Below are 16,181 nucleotides of genomic sequence, written 5' to 3' on the forward strand. Positions count from 1 at the left end.
AAAACTCCCCATGTTTCTGTTCCTTCTTATCATTTAAAAGGTAAACTGCGGACACTAATGACAATTGACAAAATACTGGTTACAACTTCCGTAACACAACTCCAGCACCAAGAAACAACCACAAGTTAACTTCGATGCAACAACATACCACATGGAATAACAACTACGGGAATATAAACCTATAACCAAAACGAAATGGAATTAATATCTTTGACATCTTTCGAAATAATGTACGAAAAAAAAAAATATGCTATTTTATGCTGTTTCAAATAAAAAATCGACCAATCGTTAACATTGCAATTAAGATGACAAATGACTGCTGGTGTAAGGAGGTACGTACCTAAAAAACCAAGTAGATTAATTACACGTTCGCATTAAACTTAAATAAATACGCAGAGTAAATAGTAAGCGATAATATCCTTCAATCCGTGGGGTGAAGAGACGGGCCCTCAACGAGTGTCGAGTAAGAGCAAACTAAGAAAATTTATCAAAGAAAGAACCAGAAAATGGATTGGGATGCAGGTTGGGTGTGAAATAAAACGCCTACCCTTTTTAGGTGGTAGGAAGGAATGACTTAACAGAATCGATAAAAACACACTTACATAAGGCAAAGTGGGTGGCGTAAAGTAAGACGGTGGTCCGTCCATCCTACACCCCCTACTGAAAATGAAGGTCTATCAAAAGATCGTCGATATTGTCAATGATAATGCTTGATTGCCAACAGCTAAAAGATGTGAAACTTTTATAAGGCGACAAATGGAAGGCGAGTCGTTCGCGTCACATTCACTTTTTTCATTTCATATTCCGAGTTCATTGACATTCTCAGATGATATTCTGTGGTTACAACAACGAATTGATGTTATCGCCCACACATTGTTTAATTTGTAACGTAAATAATTAATTACCCAGCGAACTGATGGAATCCATCTGTCAAAAGCTCGTTTCCTTTTCTAGCCCACACGGTTCGTTGCAGCCACAGGATAAGCAGCACACGGCGATGACTGGCGTTATTTTCAGTTGTACTGCCGTTCTCCTACTTGGCGAAAGGATTCACAGTCAGCGGCTAAATGAGATAATCTTTGAATTCGTCAAGCACTGAAACTAAGAGAATAATAACAAAATCCCTAAAATGAACGTGACACAAAAGAAACGAGATTTGTCAAGAAATAAACGGAGATTATTTGACGCACTTTGTAATTCAATTGTAGATTGGGAAGAGGATACCACATCTCCGCGTTTATGCCATCGGCAAGATTACATCTGCCACTTAACATTCTAAAATGCCAAATGTTTAAAACAAATTATTCACTCACCGAGTCAGGATCCGTAGGAGAAAACAAGCAGTCATCCATTTCAGCTTGCAGAGAGAAGAGATGGGCACGCGCAAAGGTTTGACCTGATCAACACGTAACCACAAACTGAGAAAATTTACCAAAGAAAGAAGTCGAAAACAGCACAGGGTGCGCAGGTTGGGTGTGAAATGAAACGCCTACCCCTTTTCGAGTGGTAGGTAGGGATGACATAACCGAATCGATGAAACACGAAACGAAGTGGGTGGGGTAAGTTCAAGTTAAAGACGAACGCCGAAATATTTGTGGGACAACGTGAAACTTAAATTAATTACTGCAAATACCCACCGTTTTTGTTTGTCTCATCCATAATACTCAGATTGAATCGAGTCTTGTGTAACAGATGAATTTATTGATGGTGTTTGTGGCAAAATAAATAGAAGACACACTTTAAGAGACTTTATAGGGCCACCACCATACAAATTAGCCAACACCTTTACAGGACACAAAAGGCCTATCTCTTCTGTGTGATGGTGGGCGATGGTTCCTTGTGAAAATAAAAAGATTAAAACTTACGAAGGTAGTGAACTCAAGGACCGTTAAATTAAAGCGCAGAGGAATCAGCTAATCGAGCAGTAGTTCGAGTTTCCACAATTACTGGAACAACTAGGTTGATAATGCCCGGTGTTGAGGTCGGTGGAACATAAGTTGGTCTAGGTGTTTCAGCAAAGGCCAAACGTTTGGGAGTCGTACGTTCAATCGTTACATCAGCTACAACTAGTGGCAGCGCTGGTGGTGACCGATGTTCCCTTTTCCACGGAAATAGTCAAGTGAGGTAACAACTTTGATCAGATCGATGAAAATAAAATATTAATCTTACCTATGATAGACCATCAAATTGTCAGAAACATGTGGTACTAAGTGAGTAACAAATACTTCTTGGCGTAAATTAGTGGTAGCTGTAGTAATGTTAACCAAGGCCAACATGATCAGAACTCCACTGCAACTCACCTGAAAGAAATAAAATCATGTAAACACGCACCGTATAACGTAGCATTGAAAAACCTTACCCAATTGCAAATCATGACGTGCAACACTATTTAGCTTATTTGCATGTAGAGAAAGAGGAGAAACCCACAAAACAATTTTGTACAACAATTACTTCTAAAGCGAAAAAAGATAAATATGTAAGAAATGCTGTTTGTTAGCACAGAAATCAATAAAAGTTTAATCGTCTCACCAATGGTAGGCAGCGTCCCTTGCTGTCGAACAACACGAGAATAAGTAATATCCAAATTAGCCGTTTTTATATGGACGTCCACCTTCACACGCAGTGCTCTAAATTCCTACATTCCGGGGTCAATGAATTGCGCTCGGCAGCTGCGTTCTAAATAAAAGTAAATAAAAGCAATAAGCAAGTTGTTCGTTGTGCGTCAAATAGTTCATGTTGCACATGTAATGAGGGGCAGCTGCCTACATCTAGAAATGTTGTTTATTCCCCCCCTGGATAAATTCACCCACAGGGTTACCAAACAGAAAAACAAACAGATAGTCAATCCAATGCTCAGGTTCGGCGATAACAAGTTTGAAACAAAATTCTATTCAGTCTGCCCATTAAAAAAAGAAAACCCAATTGGTTCGTTATTAGAGTGTAGTGGTGCAGGGTAGGTTTGAAGGTACGATGAGACTAATGGACTATACAAATAGATATAGTAAGGAGCGGTTAGATTAGACGAAAATGTCAAAATGACTCAATATTTCACCTGAAGGTGCTTGCCTTGCAGACAAAATAAGCCCTTTAAATCATTGCCCCAAATCACAGTAAAACAATACAGTAGAATAATAAATAAAAAATTTAAATGTATAAACTGAAAGTTGAAAAATAACAACTTGCTATCTCAATTTGACCGAGAAGACAGAACCAGTAAAATCCATACAGGCCATGGCCTACTTAACCCTAGGCCATGTACAGGCATTAAACTGTACACTGTCGGCTCCTCCAACCTCCATCAAACAAAATGGTGAAATATAGAAATACATCCAGGATCACATTGAAATGAAAATAGAACAACATGGCGTTTGTTGGACCTACAAGCAGACAGTAAAAGTGACACAACAGAAGTCAGAAAACAGCTGTTACGCCACCAAAAGTCGGGAGGTGTTGCCATTTTCTTCACCTGAAGAAATTTGATCTTAATTATGAAATGCGAAAAACCCAAATGTAAAAAATATGGATCTACTTATTAAAGAGTTGCGATGGTGGATTTCTTCTTTTATTTTACTGACCGAGAAAATTTTAACACACATCCAGTTTAAATTTCCGTAATAAACCGACATCAATGGCCTTATTCATATCGATTTCTTAGTTTTAACCTATTAACTTAGAATTAACAGTTTAAATTGAAATTTTATTTCCACTTTAATAAGAAAGAACATTTCATAATCATCGCATTTATTCTGAAACTAATCAACAGCGTCAGAATAACGTCCATGTCTTTAACGAATGAGACATCCTTTCAATTTTACAAGAGTGTAGTGGATACTGCCAAGCGCAGACACTATGAAATATAAGAATGCTGACATAATCAGCAAAATTGCTCGGCACCCGCAAACATCGTTTTTGAACCAGAAAAAAGCTTCAACATGTTTGAATGCAAAATTTTATATATTGTCTGAAGGAAAACAGCCGAAACATTCCATCAGCGAAATTTCTTTTTTTGAAACAAGCAAAATTCAAATTGCCAATTAATAAGTTCTTTTTTTGACACACAAGCAAAGTTCAAAGCAAACAAGATCGAAACAGCCAGGCAGAGGTTGCACCGGAGAGGAATTCAGAATAAGATTGTCGATGGTTCAACTTCACTGCCACACCCATTTCGTGCACCAATTTCGACCACCGCAATAATATTCCACCACAACCCATTTCTTTGGCGGGGGCGTGGGGGGGATCCAGAATGGCAAAGTGTAACCTAACAATTTGATTGAAAAGAGAGACAAATAAAGCAGTTAATTTACATATTTCTAGTGCTATCAGTGCAGTATTAGTAGACTTTCTCTTCTTACCCCCTTGTGGCTCTGGGCCTTTGAGATATTTGTCGTACGCCAAAAGCTCGGCTTGGCTCGGTTTCCTAGTTTTGTCCAGCTCTATACGTTGGTCCAACAGTTTTTGCCAATGATCACGCAAGATTGCTAAAAGATATTTCAAGAAAATTTAGATTTATTTCGATTGAATTGTGTGTCGGGCAATTCTTACGGTACTCGTCCATCGTGTACGGCAAATTTCGCTTCGCCCAAAGATCGTTGTAAAAGGCTTGAGCCTTTCCTTCTTGCCCAAATACGGGAGTACCGTAGGGAGAGCCATCTTGTTTGAACTCGACATCCATACCCATATCTCTAGCCAGCAAATAATTCCCCTTAAACTGGAATGGACACTTGTCTTGGTAATAATTAATTTTGTCTTTGTATTTTTGGATGGCAGGAAATTCACCGGTTGCATTCTCTTTTGAAAACGGGTCAGTCGAGTACAGGCTAATATCTTGAAATTATTGAGAAAATCATAAATTAATTAGTGCAGATAGCAATCGTTAAATCCAATTAAAATATTTGAGAAATGAATCGAACCCACCATATTTCGGATTTAAGAGATAAGCAGCGTACGCTAGATTATATAAATTGGCCTGTTTGGGTGCAAGTCTGTCTTCATACTCCTTCAATTTCTGAGCTTTTTCCTTTTTTGAGTTCTCTGAATCCGCCGGTTTGTTTTTGTAGTAATCACGCAAGATAATCAGTTCCTGGACTTCTAGTCCTGGGTTAGCGGGAGTCGTTTGCGGCTTCACTGTTGTCACCGCCATCGGTGCGGCCAAAGCGTATGAGGCGAAAACGACTGCCAAAATGACCACCCACATCTTCTTCATGCAATAACAAACATTTCATAACAATAAAAAAAACATTAATAACAATTAATTAAATGATAAAGGATGAACAGCAAATAATATAAAGTAAATTCTAACCTGCGATATCATGGTGAAAGACTCCAGTCAACGTGCAGCGATCAGAAGCGATTGCCACGAAAATGCAATGATTGCAATCCGTTTTTATACCCTGGGAGTTAAAGCCAGAAATTTGAATCCCTGGATGCATTTCATTTCAGCCACTTGTTGCTGCTGACGTGGTTGATGGCAATAAGTGCAAATTTAAGGCAGGTGGTCGAAGGTGTCAAAGTTAAAGTTAAAATGAGACATAAAAACGCAACAAAACCCCGGAAGAGAGTTGATTCGATTGGTTTGTCACGTCCAGTTTACGTGCTTTGACACATAATATCATCAATAATTGGAACCCGAGTGTCATGCTGCCAATTCTTATGAACTCATTCCCGAAATGCAACCTGCTACGTGACTCATCAATGCCCATTCCGTGATTAAGTGAGTCATCGCCAAAAGATACTTGATCCAATGCTTGTAAATATTTAAATCCCAATCTAATCATCATTTAGGATATTAAACTACGAAGAAAAATCCGCTTACTAACAACCTCCAAATGTTAGAAAAGACGAAATAAGACAATCCAGTGGGCGACATAATATCAAAAATAAAGAAAAAAGGTTCAGTACGAGACCCAAGTAAATGAGTGCATATAGAATTATGCGCGCCATCATGTTGATACTCAGTTAAAGCATTCCGCTCTGAATGATGATTCAGAAAATGAAATCATTTTCCCATAGCAACATCCAACATCAACCAAGCGGATAAGAACCGTACATCACTGCAGTTTGAATTACAGTCCCGCCCACTTCAAGGCGGAGTTGACTGGCGACGGAATTGGGCGATAGCAGCAATGGCCGGAATGTTTACTAGTCACATCCAACAAACTCACACGACCGGCGTAGCTATCGTCGTAACCACTATACTGTAACCAGAGCCTCAACTAAATCTAACTGACATAAGTATCCCAAACATTTATGGAAACGTTGCGAAATGCTTCACAGTCAGGGGCTAAATGAGATTATCTTTGAATCCATCAATATGTGCTGCAATAAGAAAATATTAACCCAACCTCAAAACGGAACTTGACACAAAAAGAAATTAGGTTTATCAAGAAGAAACGGATTACACTTGTATCTTTATTCAATTGTGGATTGGGGGACCCAGCTGGATTCCAAATCGTTTACGTCATCGACAAAACCCTTTACGTCGCTAGTAATTCCAATATTAAAGCCCTGTTTTTTAAACAAGAAATTATTCACTTACAAATTCAGGATCCATAGGACAAAACGAACAGTCACCCATTCCCCCTTTCAACAAGTTAGGATAAAGGTCCACCACCTTTAAAAAATAAAATAACCAACCCCATCAACAACCAGACCTGCTTGTTTTCCCTTCACAATAACTGTGGGTGACTAGTACACCTTGCGAAAAGAAGTAAAATCTAAATAGTCTTTACAAAAGATACTGAGCTAACAGAATTACAACGTTAAAGCACGTCAGTCGTGACTTCTGGTTCACTCGCTGGAGCCTCTGCAATCACTGGATTTGTTGGGGGGTAGTTAATGCCCGGTGTTGGTTTTTGTGAAGTTGTTAGAAGATAAGTTGGTCGAGGTGTTTCAGCTATGGGTGGGAGATTGGGGATTGAACCGGGAGGAGGACGAGGCTGAACTGGACCGCGAGTAGTCAGAGGTAGACTCGTTTCAGCTACAACTGGCTGAAACGCTGGTGGTGACCGCTGTTGGCTTTTCCCACGCAATAGTAAAGTCAAGAAATAAAAAATTCGGTCGGATTGATGACATTAGGCAATTCAATCTCACCCTCGATCCGCAGAATTCTGCACATTGCCGGAAACGTCAGATCCTAGTTGGGTCGCAAATCGTTGTTTGTTTAGATTATTAGTAGCGCCAGTGGCAAAGTTGATAAAGACCATCACGATCAGCACGCCTGTGAAATTCAGCTAAAAAAATTCAAGAAAATTCAATTGATTACAGGCGAGATTGGTGGAAACGTGCACCATAATGTTGGATTGAAGGGTCTTACCAAATTGCGATTCATGATTCGTACAGAAGACAACGAGAGGTTAATCGTGTCACCAAAGAAGATGGCGTCTCTGCTGATGAACACACTAAAGTCATCATGCGATATCCAAATCAGCCGTTTTTATATGGCCGGGCGAGTCCAACTTCCCAACACCTGGTGCTCTAAATTTCGATATTCCGAGGGGTCAATGAACATCGATTGACAGCTGCTTATTCCAAATCAAATAAACACAAGTTGTTAGGCGTCACATAACTAAATAGTACAAAGAACACATCGTGTCATTGACTTGAGGACAATGACACGTTTTGCGCGTGTCGAGATTTTACATAATTTAAAACTCGCCAATTTCCCAGTCAGTGAAACATAAACGACAAATGATCAGAATTTTGATATTTACTGTTGTTTCCATATCCCTGGTTGTATCCGCCATATCCCTGCTGGTTGTATCCGCCGTATCCTTGATTATATCCGCCGTATCCTTGGTTGTATCCGGCCCCATATCCGCCGCTGTTGTGGCCATGGTGATGACGAAGGTCAGCTGTTAAACCATCCGCACCTGGAACAACTGGGGTAGGATCGGCGGGAGAAGCAGCGTCTTGAGGGTAAGGCAAGGCCACAGCAACGGCCACCAACAGCATCAACTAAAACGTCAATAGTTGAATATTACATTAGTTTTTGTCAGTGTATTTTGAAAAAAACTTACCATGTTAATGCGAGACATCTTTTGGAATTATTCGACTGGGCTCTAGAAGATTCAAGTGTGATGCGATTAGTAGAAGGCGCTGGCTTTTAATACAAAAAACCTTGTAGCAAATGCTGGTTACGGAATGGTGTAGGTTATTATTCTCACTGCAAGTTCGAGGCACAACGCGTTTCTGGTGTTGTGCAAAACAAAGAAAGGAGTAAAGGAAACTATATCTTCAGGCGCTGGTAAAAACCCAAAGGGCACAACAAGAAGATATCAAAGGGAAGAATTTCAATTTGGGATTTTTTTTTTCTTCTTGTGAGTTGCTCGTGAATAATAAATTTTAATCAAGGCAAGTTCAACTTCTCAATTCTCTCTTAATTCGTTGTGCAGGCGGAGCTTAATCTTCATACAGTGCTACAAACGGCAAAACATAAATGGTACTATGGTAGTCGATTACTCGGTAGCAGAATTGGCAAATTTAGAGGGCATTTTGAATTTCCTGCAAATTTTGAAAGGCCAATTCTTAAAATTGTTAAAATTGTTTCAATACCAAGTGTAATCTCGATTTTTCAATACAAAAACGTTTCAACTGTGCACCAACACTTTAAGAGTTTTCCGTGAACTAAAGCCATCCTACTAATCAACCGAATTACAAAAAAAAAAAAAAAAACTCAATGAACTTGTTTGAATTTGATTTTAAATTTTAGGCTAATCAATAACTCACGGATTAAGCTGCATTGAGTTTCGACCAAATTACAATTTCTTGCAGATGTGCTTGTGAGTTGGCCAATGAGACTGTTGACACTCGACGCTGCAGTAAACAGTGGAACGGCAACGACTGCAACGCTTCAACTTCTCAGGGATTTTCTTACAACCGGCACAGCATTTCTCGTCAGCTGGTTCATCCTCGATGCTTTCCTTCGATACGGAATCCTGGTAGAGCGGCGAAAGGAAAGTAGCAAGCCAAGGACTGCTACCTCCTAGAGGAATATTCTCCTTCTGCCATTTGCTGGGCTCGATTCTGAATTGTGTGTAAGCAGAAAATTAGTTATGTAGAAACAAAGTTGAAGTAACTAAGTCGATTACCTAGTTGAGTTCAAACGCAGGAGAAAACGAAACAATTGAAATTCTTCTTCTGTCTCGGCATCCACAACCAACTTGTCCTTGGATCTGCCAATTGGAAAGACTTCCTTGTAAATCTTTAAGTGATCCAGTCCTTCTTTGAGGACAGTTGGGTTTGTCGTAAAGTCCTGTCCAAGTATTCGCGAAAGGATATCATTGAGAGCAGTAATCGGCAAAATTGGGTTTCCCATTGGGGAAGTAAGAAGGGGCCGATGGAGTTTCAGTAGGTACCGATCGTCATTTCGACCGTAACTGACAAACTCAATATCACGCAACATCAATACTCCAAGCTTGAGACGCAATTTATCCAAAGCAGAACACTTTGAATCAAGAAAATGGTCTGAATTGATATTCTTCGATATCAGTTGACTGGTCAGATGGTGTTCCAAAGTGTTGAATCCATTTTCAGGGGTGAGTGGAACGTTTTCCCAGGGCATTAAATCGTCTATTATCCATTTAGACTTTGTATTGTGAAACTCGCACGGCCAGGGCTCCAGCAGGGATTTCTTCAACAACAAATCGACATGTCGACTTTTTGGATGGAGCGTCGCTTGAACATTTTTCGCAAGGATCGGAAATGGAAATGTTAATGACAAAGGTTTGATTTTTCTGGGTTGAGTCAATGAAACGGTGACGTCATGGCAGGATTCGCAGGGGGCCTGCTCGTTAGTGGATATCTTCAATCCTGTAAAAATGGAAAGCTTAATAATGGGAACTTGCAACATAAACGAACCAATTGAAATGCAAAATTACTCACCTGAAACGTTTCCATCACATTCAATGGCAATCCTAAGGGTGTACTGTTCTTCTGACTCGATACAACTCTCGACCTTCATGTACATTTTATTTTTAGGATCCAGTGGAAGTTGAGGTTTACTTTGATCAATCGGGTAAGGTACAAGATATTCCTCTACCCGCATTGATTTAAAAGACTCTAAGAGTAGTATTGGCATTCCGTTGAAAGCATCGATTACAATCGCAGTGTACGTTTCATCGAAAAAACCATGATCATCATTAGCCAGTAAAAACGAAGTCTCCACTTTGATTCCTTTTGAAGTCTCTTTGAATTTAAGTTCAAAATTGTCGATGTAGTGAACATCAGGTCCGGATAAGTCACCTTTCAACATATAAGAAGCTTTACGGACAAAAACTAGCCGAAGTAGAGGATTTGATTCTTGGCTGACTGCAGACTTCCTTATGTACTCAACACCAGCTGTAAATTTCATCATTTTCTTTCCATTCTTCCAATCCTCCAGAATTTTTCTTGCCAGACTGAATTGATGAGCGATTTCAAGTAGACGTATGTCCGGTAACCAAAAATCATGCCCCAGTCTCTTGATCATTGAATCCAAAATATAGTTGAACGTTAAGGGAGTGTAGTAGATATCACTTCCAGCGCTGCTTTTTAGAGAGGCAGGTTTAGAAAATGTTTTTTGATGGCAGAATTTGGCCAGCTTTGTTACACATTGATCTAAATCAGGAGAAGGGACCAATTTGATGTTCTGAAAGTTTGGTACTTTCTGCCAGCAGAGAATCACTGGGCGTCCTCTTTGAAGGGTATTGCAACGCAAGTAATCTACGGCAGAATCCCTTAATTCAACATGGTCAGCCAATCTCAACCCGTAAATAGTCGGAATCATACTCAATGGAGCGCAAAGGGATGTCTCGACGATGGTGTTGGCCGAATGTTGACTGTCAGTCATTATTTCGGTATAAAAGACTGCATTTGGGTTATCCGACAACTTTCGGCAGCATGCAACAACTAAATTGGCTAACCCAACATGATCCAAGAAATCAGAGCAGTCGATGACGTCAAACTTGTTTGCGTCTGAAAAGCAATGTTTTAAGGCTTCTTCTAAGTGAAAAACGATTTTGACTGTTGGAATCCGGCTGCGATAGGAAGACACCAATCTCTTGAGTATTTCGGAGCAGGAGTGGGTCATGATTTGTTCAACTGAAGTAATCAGCTCTCCTTTTTCCATTGGCAGATAACCATCAAACGGATTTAAGCAGAAAATTTTCCAATCATGCGTGTAGGGGTTCAGCAAAGTTGGGTTGACGCACACTGGTTTTTCGTCATTTTGACGGCGGCTACTGCCATTTCTGAAGCATTTGAGCACTTCATCGTAGATCTTTTTACGAACACAAGGTGCCAATCCTATTAACTCTTCATAGTTTATAAACTTCTTAGCCAGTTCATTTACTGAGGCAGTGAAGAGATCAGCATTTTTTAGCTGTGCTTTCTCTTGTAAATGTCCTGGAGAGTACAAGACAGCCCATAGGTCCAACAAGCATTGATTCCTAATAAATAAATATGATAGAATTAGTCTGAACCACTATTTATAAACCTATTTCATTGCTTTTATTAAAAGTTAGTAGTTACCTTTGTCCCCAGACTTTTCTCAAGAGTGATTCAGAATCGGTTTTGTTTTTGGAGGAAACAGAATGCCAGTTACTCCACAAACTCTTCAATTTTTCTAGGTGACTTTTGTTTGGAATTGAGACATTATCTGGTAATTTCTCATTCGTCAACTCCTTAACAATAGAAAGAAACCTCTTCCTGGTTTCTTCTGGCCAATCAAAATTGTACCACACATCCCACAGAAAACCAAAATCTTCATCATTATCGGGATTGAAATCATGTGCTGACACAATTTTCAAAATTATGATACTTCGAGCCAAGACAGAAGGACTTAAATCATTGAGATGAATCTCTAAATTTTGAGGATTCTTGGAAGTTGTTGCTTGAAAGGTATTTCTTAGATCACCACAACCCAATAATAGAACCTTAGAAATGAAAAACATCGAGAGTAAATGGGTGATTGCTTCAACAATACATAGTCATATTTAACAATAAATATACCAAATATTCAACAATAGTTGCGAGCAAATACCTTAGTCACTTCATCATCCACGTCGCTAATATTCCCTTCAAAACAGAAATCCTTGAGAACGTTTCGAACTCGTGTGCTCCCAAAAGGTCCCGCTTTACAATTCAGCTCACGTGTTGCCGTAGATAACATTTTCTTCTATTTTCAAATCCAAATAAACTGACAAACAAATAAACCTAAATGGTCAAATACTTTCAAATTAATACCGTACGTTTATAACAAGCTACCTAAATCTAAATAAGCATTACCTTAGCTATTTTACGATGCTCTCGGTTTAAGCCCTCTATTCTTGGCAGACGACACTGGGAAAAGTGTGAAAAGATTCTTACAACATACCACATTCCGCAATTTAGTGTGACATTTGTGATTCAAGATTCTGTGGACTCGGACTGTGGTATTTTACTATTTTGAGCATTTTCATATTTAAAAAATTTTATTAAATATAGAACACTGTAACGAAGTGGGCGAAAAGGATGCAAATGGTATTTGTATTTCAAATAAAGGAAGGTCTTAAGAACGTTGTTGCAGTTATTGATTACTTAAATTTCCCATCTTTCACATAATGCGAATCGTATCTGCTTTTTATTTTTTTAACAAGGCCAGTCGAATCGATGTCGCATTTCGTTTGCTCCAAATCGACCATATTGATGAGGGCAGAGTCATCAAATGACTCGGATGAGGGGTTCAACGGCTCATTCCATCTGTTCATTACCAGTCAGTAAAACACACGTACACATTTGGGTCCATTCCAGGCAATCCCATCGCCCACATTTCTATTGCAATCCAGTTGTCCGACATCATCGGCATATTATTTAAGGCAGAGTCTTGTTGATTCTTGGCCTAATTGATTCCTGCAGAAAAAAAACAATTTCATTGCGCGTTCACCTTGAACTGAAAAAACATTTTAAAGTGTAGCCTAAATAACTGATAAGCAATTATAGGCACTAGTACCATGGCAGTATACCGATTCCTGCAGACAAGCACGTAGGCGCCAAAAGAATAACAAATGTATTAATCACTCAAAGTAGTCATTACATATCTGTAGGAGTAAACAACAACAGATCCGTGTAGGATTAACAACAGTTGGAAATGTCGACATGTTTTCATTTGACTAGCCGAAACGTTGTTGCAATCTTGGCACTTTGGAATAAAAACAACTCTTGCCTAAGCTTACACAACAACAGGTAAAAATACAAATTAACGAGTCATTCCTTCTTAATTCCGTACGTGCAGACTATGCTGATTAAAGTCCAACGTACCGGACCCCATCTTTTCTATTAATACAGCCCCTCCCCATCAAATGGGCAGATTAATTTTTGGTTAAGTAAAACACGCGCCCAGCAGGGGGGGACACTGAGTAACACTATATAACAACCCATAACGGAACAGATTGTTTCAGTACAGATTCACCTGCCTCTTTAGAGCATCCTGAACTTTACGGTCAGACCATGTTGAACCTTCGTTCCAGCTCCTTCTTTTTGCTGTTGGCTGTGCTGGCCATGGCCAGTAGTCAGGCAGTTGACAAAGTCATCACGGTGAGCAACGGCGGGGAGGAAGGCGAATGGGGACCGCTGGAGCGCTGCCCAAACGGTTTCAAAGCGGTTGGTTTCCAGACCCGTAACGAACTGGCCACTCCATTCTTCGACGACACGGCCCTCAACACCATCATCCTCATCTGCAACGACGAGAATCTAACCAACATCACCTCCACTATAGGATTGTAAACTATTAATTCAAATCGCCAATCAAATTAATAAAGCGCTAATGTCTATTTAAATCCTTACAGCTCCGGAGATTTCCAACGAGTCCAGTCGTGTCCATCGGCTTTTGTTATCGCGTACATGACCAGTTTCGCTCTGCGAGTCCAGCTGCCGTTCAACGGGACGGACAATACCCAAGGGGACCGGACGGCGGCCAACAACATCCGATTCTTGTGCTCCAACGATCGTGAAATCAATGGAGTCGGCAACACCGACGGAGTCTGGGGCGAGTACAGCGAGTCGTGCACCGAGGGCATTTGTGGAATCGAGACCCGCGTCCAGCCCTACGACGGCGGAATCGGCCACCCTGACAACACGGCCTTGAACGACGTCCGCTTCACCTGCTGTCCAGAGTAACCGCTACTTCCCCAACATACTAAATGAATTGAAATACATTTTCAACTTAAATACCAAACGATACAACATTATGAATAAATTACGTTAACATTAGAAAGTCGACCAAATTACTTGAATGTCTGTGCAATATAATTAAACGAGATAAGCTAACGTACAAAAATGTAACAAAATGAGTAATAATACTCAGACGGATAAAAGCCAGTAGACTACGGGTATGTCAGTCATAATTGAGATAGAGGCGAGATAACGAATAACATGGTGAAATCTGGTGTGTCTCATTTGAGGTAGCTGGTAGCTGATTGGGTCTACATTTAAGAAATCATTTGGTTACGAAGCGGATCTGTTGTCTTGGATACATCCCCGAGATTGATAACGAGACTGAAAAAAAATTAAAAATCACGATGCGGCCGTGTGTACTTAACCCACAGATTTAGAAAAAATGATCGACTCCAAAGTCCTGATTTTACCTTGTCTGAAACAAATAAGCGTCTTGTTGCTGGCTCCTCCCATTGACTCCTGTATAAAAAGACCCGGAATAATTAGATTCCCTACAGTGTTTCGTCACGACAGCCGCTCCTAAAAATGTTGAAATTCACTTTCCTGTTGGCCATGGCCGTCGGCGTCAATTGCCAGTTGGAATCATCAATCGTTCCAACCACTCCGCCAACCAGCACGACGACGACGAAACCGCCGAGGCAGGTCATCACGGTCACCAACGGAGAAACGGAAGGCCAATGGGGACCGTTGGAGCGCTGCCCTAAAGGCGCCAGAGTCGTCAGCTATCAGACCCAGAACGAAGTGGCCACTCCCCGATTCGACGACACGGCACTCAACACCATCCTCCTCTTCTGCAACGACGAATTCGTCACCAACTTCACCTCCACTGCTGGATTGTAAGTATTGAATCAAATTGGGAAAAGAATTAAAAAATAATCATTTGTAATTCAATATTTACGCAGTTCCGGAGATTTTCGCGGAATTCAGACTTGCGCTTTCGGCGGTTACATGACGAGTTTCCAGTTGAGGGTCAGTCCGGCCGGAACAGAGGCCGACAACACGGCGGCAAACGACATCCGTTTCAAGTGCTCCGGCGGCGATGAAATCAACGGACTCGGCAACACCGGCGGAGACTGGGGCGACTACAGCGAAGTCTGCGACAACGGAATTTGCGGAATGGAGACCCGCGTCCAGCCGTACGAAGGCGGAATCGGCCACCTTGACAACACGGCTTTGAACGACGTTCGCTTCACCTGCTGCAATTGATTTAAATTTCGCGCTGAATAAAATAAACATTTGACGTTTGTTTCAAAAGAAACCACAAATGTGTTGATGCAGAATTTCTATTTCTAAAAATAATTGATATTACCTAGTTAACAAAATTTCATTAAGAAATGTAAATGTCGATAAAGATCAAATAAGGATAAGGAGTGATAAGAAAAAATGGATACCCTTAGAAATAGAATGTCATTCTATGGACTGTAGACCTTGGTCGAAAATCTGTGCACCGTCACCCCAAGGCGGTAGAAAACGGACTGTTGCTGGCGGTTCTTTTAGGTAATGGAAACTAAAGCGGAATTAAAAAGAATGAAGTTTTAGAAATTAGCCTTAAATGAAATAACTTCCTGCGTAAGAAACAGTCGATCCATACACTAACAGGAAATCACAGACGGAGAATTGCAAAATCGTGTAAGACGCATCCGCACACTACAAAACTACAAGACGTCATGATTGCAATGGACTGTAAGGGACGGGTTATAGCACTACTGGCATCACTGTTACTTAATAATGAAAGGATAGGTGACAACAAAAGCCAATCGTTTTAACAATTAAAGATAGAAATTTGCAGGAAACTTAAAAATAACTCCGAACTTGCGCACAAAAATTTAACAGAAACGAGAAACACAAAATCACGTGAATTCAAACTAAGACTTAAATAACTCTGACCTTCAACAAAATCTGGTAAATGGGTCAATGAATTAATTTAAAAAGAAAAACGTGCAAATATTTCAAGACTTGTAGAACCAGAAGTCTGACTAGTGTTACTTGAAGAA

The 16,181-nt window shown here is 40.2% G+C and overlaps 5 protein-coding genes across 18 annotated transcripts; 1 reads left to right on the forward strand and 4 right to left on the reverse strand.

Moving 5' to 3' along the window:
• Nucleotides 1-209: 209 nt before the first annotated feature.
• LOC124207154 lies at nt 210-3,309 on the reverse strand. 5 transcript variants are annotated; one of them, XR_006879791.1, is made up of 7 exons: nt 3,053-3,305; nt 2,530-2,676; nt 2,360-2,453; nt 2,170-2,300; nt 1,314-2,098; nt 906-1,101; nt 210-834 (listed from the first exon to the last, which is right to left on the reverse strand). XR_006879791.1 is itself a non-coding variant. In XM_046604475.1 (4 exons), the coding sequence occupies exons 2-4, from the start codon at nt 2,372-2,374 to the stop codon at nt 1,894-1,896; spliced, it is 351 nt and encodes a 116-aa protein (XP_046460431.1). In that variant the 5' UTR covers nt 2,375-2,453; nt 2,530-2,680; the 3' UTR covers nt 1,680-1,893. The 5 variants fall into 5 exon arrangements, 1 of the variants encoding a protein (XP_046460431.1); XR_006879792.1 differs by having other exon boundaries at nt 906-1,124; XR_006879793.1 differs by having other exon boundaries at nt 906-1,063; nt 3,053-3,304.
• Nucleotides 3,310-3,935: 626 nt separating this feature from the next.
• On the reverse strand, nt 3,936-7,471 carry LOC124207176. Of its 3 annotated transcripts, none has more exons than XM_046604505.1 (7): nt 7,313-7,471; nt 7,090-7,229; nt 5,300-7,007; nt 4,915-5,197; nt 4,543-4,824; nt 4,353-4,478; nt 3,936-4,258 (listed from the first exon to the last, which is right to left on the reverse strand). In XM_046604505.1, the coding sequence occupies exons 3-7, from the start codon at nt 5,309-5,311 to the stop codon at nt 4,149-4,151; spliced, it is 813 nt and encodes a 270-aa protein (XP_046460461.1). In that variant the 5' UTR covers nt 5,312-7,007; nt 7,090-7,229; nt 7,313-7,471; the 3' UTR covers nt 3,936-4,148. The 3 variants fall into 3 exon arrangements, with proteins under 3 accessions (XP_046460461.1, XP_046460462.1, XP_046460460.1); XM_046604506.1 differs by having other exon boundaries at nt 4,915-5,194; nt 5,300-7,014; XM_046604504.1 differs by having other exon boundaries at nt 5,300-7,014.
• LOC124207619 (heterogeneous nuclear ribonucleoprotein U-like protein 1) lies at nt 6,759-8,033 on the reverse strand. Its single transcript, XM_046605191.1, has 4 exons — nt 8,016-8,033; nt 7,710-7,953; nt 7,090-7,216; nt 6,759-7,014 (listed from the first exon to the last, which is right to left on the reverse strand). The coding sequence occupies exons 1-4, from the start codon at nt 8,031-8,033 to the stop codon at nt 6,759-6,761; spliced, it is 645 nt and encodes a 214-aa protein (XP_046461147.1).
• A 21-nt stretch (nt 8,034-8,054) lies between these two features.
• Nucleotides 8,055-12,799, reverse strand: LOC124207175. Of its 8 annotated transcripts, none has more exons than XM_046604498.1 (7): nt 12,262-12,369; nt 12,017-12,151; nt 11,506-11,909; nt 9,880-11,423; nt 9,087-9,807; nt 8,725-9,021; nt 8,055-8,187 (listed from the first exon to the last, which is right to left on the reverse strand). In XM_046604498.1, the coding sequence occupies exons 1-6, from the start codon at nt 12,352-12,354 to the stop codon at nt 8,754-8,756; spliced, it is 3,165 nt and encodes a 1,054-aa protein (XP_046460454.1). In that variant the 5' UTR covers nt 12,355-12,369; the 3' UTR covers nt 8,055-8,187; nt 8,725-8,753. The 8 variants fall into 8 exon arrangements, with proteins under 8 accessions (XP_046460454.1, XP_046460451.1, XP_046460455.1 ...); XM_046604495.1 differs by lacking the exon at nt 8,055-8,187 and adding an exon at nt 8,539-8,636 and having other exon boundaries at nt 12,262-12,799; XM_046604499.1 differs by lacking the exon at nt 8,055-8,187 and adding an exon at nt 8,539-8,622.
• A 595-nt stretch (nt 12,800-13,394) lies between these two features.
• Nucleotides 13,395-15,445, forward strand: LOC124207620. Its single transcript, XM_046605192.1, has 4 exons — nt 13,395-13,733; nt 13,800-14,127; nt 14,674-15,023; nt 15,090-15,445. Exons 1-4 carry the CDS (start codon nt 13,462-13,464, stop codon nt 15,391-15,393), a joined length of 1,254 nt encoding a protein of 417 aa, XP_046461148.1. The 5' UTR covers nt 13,395-13,461; the 3' UTR covers nt 15,394-15,445.
• Nucleotides 15,446-16,181: the final 736 nt, after the last annotated feature.

The sequence above is a fragment of the Daphnia pulex genome, chromosome 11 (assembly GCF_021134715.1).
Source record: "Daphnia pulex isolate KAP4 chromosome 11, ASM2113471v1".
NCBI lineage: Eukaryota > Metazoa > Arthropoda > Branchiopoda > Diplostraca > Daphniidae > Daphnia > Daphnia pulex.

Excerpts from the sequence above, each read along its gene's own strand:
- LOC124207175 (XM_046604498.1), bottom strand. The coding sequence starts at position 12,354 with ATGTGGTATGTTGTAAGAATCTTTTCACACTTTTCCCAGTGTCGTCTG. Across the intron at positions 12,152-12,261 it reads AGCATCGTAAAATAGCTAAG|AAGAAAATGTTATCTACGGC; the intron begins GTAATGCTTATT and ends ATTTGAAAATAG. Across the intron at positions 11,424-11,505 it reads AGAAAAGTCTGGGGACAAAG|GAATCAATGCTTGTTGGACC; the intron begins GTAACTACTAAC and ends TTTATTTATTAG.
- LOC124207176 (XM_046604505.1), bottom strand. Across the intron at positions 4,479-4,542 it reads GTACACGATGGACGAGTACC|CAATCTTGCGTGATCATTGG; the intron begins GTAAGAATTGCC and ends AATATCTTTTAG. Across the intron at positions 4,259-4,352 it reads AGGCCCAGAGCCACAAGGGG|GTTACACTTTGCCATTCTGG; the intron begins GTAAGAAGAGAA and ends TCAAATTGTTAG.
- LOC124207619 (XM_046605191.1), bottom strand. Across the intron at positions 7,217-7,709 it reads CCAGGGATATGGAAACAACA|GCGTGCTGATCGTGATGGTC; the intron begins GTAAATATCAAA and ends TGAATTTCACAG. Across the intron at positions 7,015-7,089 it reads CAGAATTCTGCGGATCGAGG|CCAACAGCGGTCACCACCAG; the intron begins GTGAGATTGAAT and ends GCGTGGGAAAAG.
- LOC124207154 (XM_046604475.1), bottom strand. Across the intron at positions 2,099-2,169 it reads AATTTGATGGTCTATCATAG|GGAACATCGGTCACCACCAG; the intron begins GTAAGATTAATA and ends TCCGTGGAAAAG.
- LOC124207620 (XM_046605192.1), top strand. The coding sequence starts at position 13,462 with ATGTTGAACCTTCGTTCCAGCTCCTTCTTTTTGCTGTTGGCTGTGCTG. Across the intron at positions 14,128-14,673 it reads GCTTCACCTGCTGTCCAGAG|ATTCCCTACAGTGTTTCGTC; the intron begins TAACCGCTACTT and ends CGGAATAATTAG. Across the intron at positions 15,024-15,089 it reads TTCACCTCCACTGCTGGATT|TTCCGGAGATTTTCGCGGAA; the intron begins GTAAGTATTGAA and ends ATATTTACGCAG.